General features: G+C 38.5%; 1 protein-coding gene across 1 annotated transcript; it reads right to left on the bottom strand.

Annotated features, from left to right (window-relative positions):
• Positions 1–1,984: 1,984 nt before the first annotated feature.
• On the bottom strand, positions 1,985–3,890 carry LOC117412784 (neurogenin-1-like). Its single transcript, XM_058996594.1, has 2 exons — positions 3,675–3,890; positions 1,985–3,548 (listed from the first exon to the last, which is right to left on the bottom strand). Exon 2 carries the CDS (start codon positions 3,536–3,538, stop codon positions 2,876–2,878), a length of 663 nt encoding a protein of 220 aa, XP_058852577.1. The 5' UTR covers positions 3,539–3,548; positions 3,675–3,890; the 3' UTR covers positions 1,985–2,875.
• Between the last annotated feature and the right edge of the window lie 3,482 nt (positions 3,891–7,372).

Here is a 7,372-nt window from a genome sequence, read left to right on the forward strand (position 1 = left end):
ACATTTGGGCTATGTGGCATTGTGTTGCTAACATATTTTACACACGTGCCAATTTTGTTGGAAGCGCTCCATCCTAAAACAGATTACTCTATACTTTTTGGATTAAACCCGACGCGGCTGTGTTCCACGGATTAGTCCGGCTGGATTTTAGGTTTTTTTTTCTTCTTCAATGAGAGTTAGCATGTGTTTCTCCTGGGGGCTTTCTGCTGTCCTCGACACGTGCAGATACAAGGGGCTCGGGTGGGCCTCACGCTGGACTCGCAAATAGAGGGTTTAACCCGAGCCCTTTAGAAATAAAATGATCCCGAGATCACAAAGCGGGCCACATCAAAACCTCTTCAAAGCCGTATCAAAGTGAAAGAGCGAATTCAGGATTAGTGCCTTCACTCGCAGCACTGAAATAACCCCACACCGGACCCGTTCCCCCGTGCGCGCTGAAAGGCGTTTCATTCATTGAACTAGAAAGGGAAACTTGGGTGACACATGAAAATGGCCCACCCGAAAATTCTGGAAAACTGCCTGTGGCAACTGAATCTACAGAAATCGGGCTGGGGTAGTCCTTTACTTTTATACGTGCAACCTGCACCCCTTAAAAACGAGTTTATTTTGAAAAATTATAAACAACGTTTCAAAGTTGTTGTTTTTTTGTTGTTATTTCTAATAGAGAAAGTAGAACAGAAAGCCGAGTTAAAATGATGTCAACATTGTAAACTATTCTATACCATGGGGCATCGATCTTTGTTTGCCCAAGTGGAATCGGGGGTTGAAATAATTCAGTCAATGTTCATTAAAGAAAAGGGGGCAATAGCCTATGTTAAAGCAATTCAGTGCAAAAGCAAACAGAATAAAACAATGGTACTAAACTATCAAAAAACAAAAAAAGGAGTTTCCTAAAACAGTTTGTGATGAACAACGCCATACTGGTGTTAAAGAACAACAAAAGCTGTGTTGAATGTTTGTTTTTTTCGTTAAGGAACAGTGAACTCAGTTTTAATTCGACACGTGTATTAATTACAGGCTATACTTCTCAGTAAATATTTGTTTAATTTCAGTAAATATCGATTTTAATTAATTCTGGTATATCGATTCGCGCTTTGGAAATTGACTTGAGATGCCGGTATTGGTTCTGGAATATGATTTTAATAGAACGAATATTCGAATATAATAGCCTATGTATCGTATTCTATTCTAAACAATACCGTTATTTGAATGTAGTGTGTGTGTGTGTGTGTGTGTGTGTGTGTGTGTGTGTGTGTGTGTGTGTGTGTGTGTGTGTGTGCGTGTGCGTGCGTGCGTGTGTGTGTGTGTGTGTTAGATTAAACCAAGCTTCGTCTAAGATAATTCTCTTTAATGCCCAGTGTTGAAAGATGTTGGGCTGTACGGTATAGAGTCTTATAGTAAACTTATATCGAAATAAAATAATTGTTTTCAGGATATTAATTGCAAAGTATGTATTATACAATTGTTTTATTTAGCTATAGAGCGTAACATTCACAAAACTTAGACGTTATGCAAACTAAACTAAAACGTGAGCTTTAATATACACAACACACAGCCTGCATGAATGCGTCAAGCCAGCAGAGATAAGGCTTAACTACAAGCCAAAAGACTGTCATTTGCTAAAGCGATGCACAGAAGCAATGTCCCGTTTTCACACTAACAAGTGCTCCCACCTGTCACCGTCACTTCTATTGATGTCTCTTTGTTCCCCACCAAATACACAGATATCAAATAAATGTGTTATTATTAGCATCATCAGTAGTAGTGATTTCAAATCAAAGCATTGACTACAAGGAATCATAATAACAAAGTGCATGCTGTCTGGCATTATTGACAGTCTATCGAAATAAATACATCTAAACAAGTTGTTTGCAATTGTGTGGTGTTTCGTCTGAAAAGTGGAAAGATTTCGTTTTAGAAGGGCCTCCTTCAAACCGCAGTAGTCAGAAGAAAAGGGAAGTACACAAAAGTTGTTTTTAAAAAAACGTTATAGTTTTATTTGTACAAAAACAAAAAAAATGATGTTTGGGTACACCAGCATTAAAATTTAAAGTAAATACATAATAGAATAAATCTCTTTATATACAATAAAAAAATGACATCTTCATATGAATGCAACACGTTGAATAAATTAACAAATAACTTGCAAAAGTTGACCAAAAAGCCTTAGGACTGAGTGCTTCTGGCAGCAGGACAGCAGTGTTCTGGAGGTCAGAATGCATAATTCATAAGACGAGATCCGTGTGCTTTCTATTGAAACCTATTCAGTCTATTGTCAGAGCGTTCAAACCGAATTTCCACGCTCGTTTTTTCTTCATTATCATTCTACAAATTGTAAAATTGACTTTTCACCTCGCCCGCAGAAGCAAATCTGTCTTTTCTCTTTTTGAATTCTAATTTTATTTTAATGGAGGTTGGGGTCAGGATTTGAAGCAGGGTGGAGAGGAGTTTTTTTTTTTTTTTAGTGATGAGTAGAGTGAGATAAAAAAAAAGAGAGAACATGGGAAAAGAAAAGGACCCCCCCGGCACCCCCTCCCGTTACAATAAACTTTTATTTTATCAAAAGATCCCATCTGCAAGTTACAAGAAAATTAATCTGCGAGATAAAAATAAGAACGGTATCTAATACAAAACAAGTTCAGTTTCAGCAAATTGTAAAACAGAACTGAGAGAATAGATAAGGCAAACAGTGAATAGAGTCTGCATAACGTGCCCCTCTTACTTACTTTTTGTCAAATGCATGAGCTGAGTAAATGTAGTGAATATATTCTGCACACCCATGTCCATGCATGCAGTAATTATAAGGAGTGTCACATTAGCTTGAGCAACATTGTCATTTTTAATAAAAAAAATACTATTATTATTATTGTCGGTACTAATTCTGGCAGTAGATGCCTGTTACGAAGTTGTGGTAGTTGTGGTAGACGCTGTCCGCCTGTACAAATCCATAGTCCTCGGATGTAGCGGGGCTGCTGGGGTTAGAGAGGCCGTAGGATGGAGATGACGAGGAAGAGCCACTGGACATCCACGAGCAGGCATCGCTGCCCGGGCTGGGGGCATCTGCAACCCGGCTCAGCCCTGCAGGGAGCATCGTGGACGCCTCGCCTGTTCTCTCCAGGTCCGCTATTCTAATGGTCTCTGACAGCGCCCAGATGTAGTTGTGTGCAAAGCGCAGGGTCTCAATCTTAGTGAGCTTGGTATCGTCCGGGAAGGCGGGGAGAACGCACCTGAGGCTGTCTAGTGCGTCGTTCAGACTGTGCATCCTGTTTCTCTCCCGGTCGTTCGCCTTCACCCGTCTGTTCTTCTTGACGGTGTGCAGGGCGCCATCGCCCTTACCGCGGCCCCTTCGTCTCTTCTTCTGCTGCTCCGGGACGGCTGTCTCCTGGCTCACCGCCGGAGAGCAAGGCTGGCCAAGGGATGAGGAAGGGGAGGCGGTGATCATGCTGCAGCGGGAGTCTTCATCGTCTGTGATGGAAAAGGACTGGTCGTAGCTAGAGCTGTCCAAGTCGGAGTAGATGCCTTCCATGGTGGAGCACATTGTGTTTAATCTATTAAAAGAAAAAAAAGCAAGATACAAAGTTAATTAAAAGGGCGATTTCAGAGCCTAGAATACATCTGCACATGAAGCAACTAAAGCTGAAGACGTTCATCTGAAGCGCATAAGCAATGCATACCTGGGAAGCAAGTCGCAAACACGTGGATGGAAATGTGTAAGTTCCTTCAAAGGAAGCAAAGTCCAAAAAACTTCAAAAGTTGAGGAAGAGGCACGCGTCTTGTCTTGATTTTTCTGAAATCAGCTCGTGTGAGCAAGTGAGCTTGGCACACGACTGGCCTCAGCCCCTTTATATACCCCGCTGAAACAATAGGCAGCCCCCACCGACCCCCCGAAACTCAACCCTTTGGCATTTTTGTAAAGGATGAATGAATAGGTTGCATCAGGTCTGCCCCGTGCCACACTGCCAGCTCATTAGCATAATGTATGCCCCGTCGTTTATTCACTCTCCGGAGCGTGCCTGTAATCACCGCTGTCCAATCGGAGATGAGGATTGCACCCCAGCCACGCGAGTGAACTGCACTGTTGCTATCTGTGCTCCCAAGACCATGCCCACTCAAGATTACTACTCAAGAGGAAAACGAAAAGATAAGCAGACAAAAGAAAAGAACAGAAGTGACTAGCCCCGGAGGCAAAGGCACACTCCACAAGATTCTGGGGCAGTCTCGTTATGTTTCTTGGCGTCCCTTCCTTGGTAACCTAGCTGGGGGTTTCAAGAACACCTATGCTTGTTTTTTTGTCATACATTTACTATGCAGATCGACTGTAACGAGCACCTTTTGTGGATTCACACACACATAGCATGCAAAAGTAGCCCTGTCATATTTAGAAAGATACATATTATTGCTATTCATGTAAAATACAGTTTCACAGAGAGAGAAAAAAGTTTGTATATATGAATCCATGAATTGGATGTCAATTGGATCTCTGGTACCGTTAGATTAGCAAACTCAGAACGTTACACGTTTCCAATGACATTTCACACCAATACTCCGACTCAGGGCGTACCTGTGTCTATTGTCGCACATTAGGCTGCTAAAGCATTTCGTTTTGCTACATTAACCCCTGAAAATGTAACAGTACCCCACTAAATACATTCACGCCTAACAATACTGATCTAATGATTCTTAAATTATTTTAAGATGCTGTTAACTGCAACCGTTTCTCTCCTGTTTTTGTGGATATTTGCGTGTTATCACTTTTAATAAATCAAAGCCTTTCTTTATTTACGAATTTAAAGAAACATTTTAACAGATTCTGAACACACGGTGGTGTTTTAGATCATAATTTAAACATTATGGTCTAAAGCATGTAAATATTGAAAATGTGTTTGTAATCTGTTGTGTAAGATTGTTGTTTACTTTTTAAACAATTGAATATCGTTTTTTCTCAGTAGCTTTCAAATAAATGGATTTATTTATTGATTGAACAGATACTATTAATAATAATAATAATAATAATAATAATAATAATAATAATAATAATAATAATAATAATAATAATAACAACAACAACAATAATAATAACAATAACAATAATAATAATAATAATAATAATAATAATAATAATAATAATAATAATAATAATAATAATAATAATAATAATAATAATAACAGGCCGATTAAATGAACATATCTTATTAATAAACTTTTTTACTGAGGTATTTTCAGTGTCTTCAAAATAGACTTCTAGTCCAAACGTTTGTCATTAAATGTTTTACGTTTATTTATTGTTTACCCAAGACGTAATAATAATGATGATAAAAATAACAATACTAATAATATTTCATTCCTATAATCTTTTTTAAAATTAAAATATGTGAGAAATATATTTGGTAAAGTAGCAACCTGTAATATTAACCTATACCAAACTAAACACATATTTTCTAAATACATATTATGTTATCTTCCTTGGAAGTTAGATAGTGCTTGCATTTTGTTTTTTAAATGAACAGTTTGTTAACTACATGAGTTATGTTGCCCAGTTCCTTTGAAATTCAAATCATGCAAGTAAAAAAAAAGTTCTTACGAACTCAAAAGCATGAGTTAGTGTAAGACTCACAATACGCAATTTCATTACGTTCATTTAAAGACATTTTTATGAGATAGCCATGCGATTCCCCATTAATTATTCCATTTCTTCCATTTCAGCACCTCTGTCTTCTTTTGAAAGCAATAAAGGGCGGAGAGGCTATTTAGAAATAGTTTGGAGAGGAACCTGTAGTTTCTTTCTCTATGTGGCATAATAGTGAGAGTGGGGGGAGAGTCATTTATAAATAATTACACAATGTTTGGAGTCTCGAGGCATGTATAATATATCAAAGCGATTAGTATGTGAATTGTTCCATTGTAAACGTCTCCCCTCTATCTTTTCAGTTCTGCTCGCCTTGTCCGCTGTCTAAACTCGCTCCGCCGAGCTTTTGTGCTTCTCGTTCTTTTCTGCTTGTTTCAGTCCAATGGCATTATTCTTATTCAAATACTCACAGCTTGAGCAAAACGCAACGCTTCTGTCGCATGTTGGGTATTCGCGCCGTGTATGGTGGGTTTTATGTATTTATATGGGCTATGTATCTCTAGAAAGTGAAATATGAGGAAGAAACATACGAAATACTCGAGGTTAAGTCAATTAGACATGCAGTTCGGCTGTAGGGCCTTCATTAGTGTCCTATGAGTTATAACACACTGGATAAGGAATAGAAGGTAATTTTTGCAGTAACACAAATACAAGTGTAATCACAATAAAGACGCAGAGGCTATAGCACATTTCAAGCCAGGCAATATACCTCTTTGGGTTGCATGTGCTCATCATTTGCCATTGTAATTTTGCAAGGCAGTCATTTTATTGAACCACCTGCCATTTACATTATCTCTCGACGTGTTTCCAAAGCGCGTTTTGCATCACTTAAGGCTGAATTCGTTAAGAGTTCAATTAGGCATTTGTTTCAGACACGCCGGATAAGCGTTTAAATATTCTAAAGGAAGGCTTTTAAAAATAAAGAGCGGATTTGGTTGAAGGAGAAGAAGATCGATTTTATGAGTGCAGCACCGGCCTGTTAGTAAAAAGATCAAAGCGCGGCCTCGTGGTTGCTGATTTTCTTATTGGTTTGGACATTAGAAACTCTTCTCACAAGGCACGCTTATTGGCCTTATAAAGTGATAAAGGTAACAATTTCACAAGATTGCCAGAGTTCAATTACAAGGGCTGTGGGTGGACCGGTGGAAATGCGTCTTGCGGTAGAAGAGTGTGTATGTTTAAGATTCCTGGGGGGGGGGGGGGGGGGGGGGGAGGGAGAACACAAGTGGATTGCTGCTCGCGTGGTCCTCTCTTGAGAGGAGTTGCCAAGGAGATCCGCTGATAGGATTAGACACAAGTGCACGAGATGTGATTGCATTTCAATACAGAAACACGTGAGAAAAATAAACAATCGACTTGCTCTGAGAAGGAACTAATCCTTGTTATACGATTTATGCAAAAAAACAAAAAACAAACTTGGTACAAGTTTTTAATATCCTATAGCTAAGTTCCATAGTAGCTAGTTTTGCCAAAGCCTTTTCTTTCTTTCTTTCACGTAGGCTATTATTGTGTATTAGCCTATTCACTTTTTGTAGGCTGTTTCATACGAATGTATGTTTACATGTTTTCTGTGTCAGGTGCTTTATAACGCTGGATGAATGACTAAGAAATAATAATAATAATAATAATAATAATAATAATAATAATAATAATAATAATAATTTTCACATGAGCTTGAGCTTTATCCAAAAAAAAAAAAAAAAATCATTTAATTTAAAATTCACTTTTGCATTCGGCAAATCAATT

Source organism: Acipenser ruthenus, chromosome 22 (assembly GCF_902713425.1).
Source record: "Acipenser ruthenus chromosome 22, fAciRut3.2 maternal haplotype, whole genome shotgun sequence".
In the NCBI taxonomy this organism is placed as follows: domain Eukaryota; kingdom Metazoa; phylum Chordata; class Actinopteri; order Acipenseriformes; family Acipenseridae; genus Acipenser; species Acipenser ruthenus.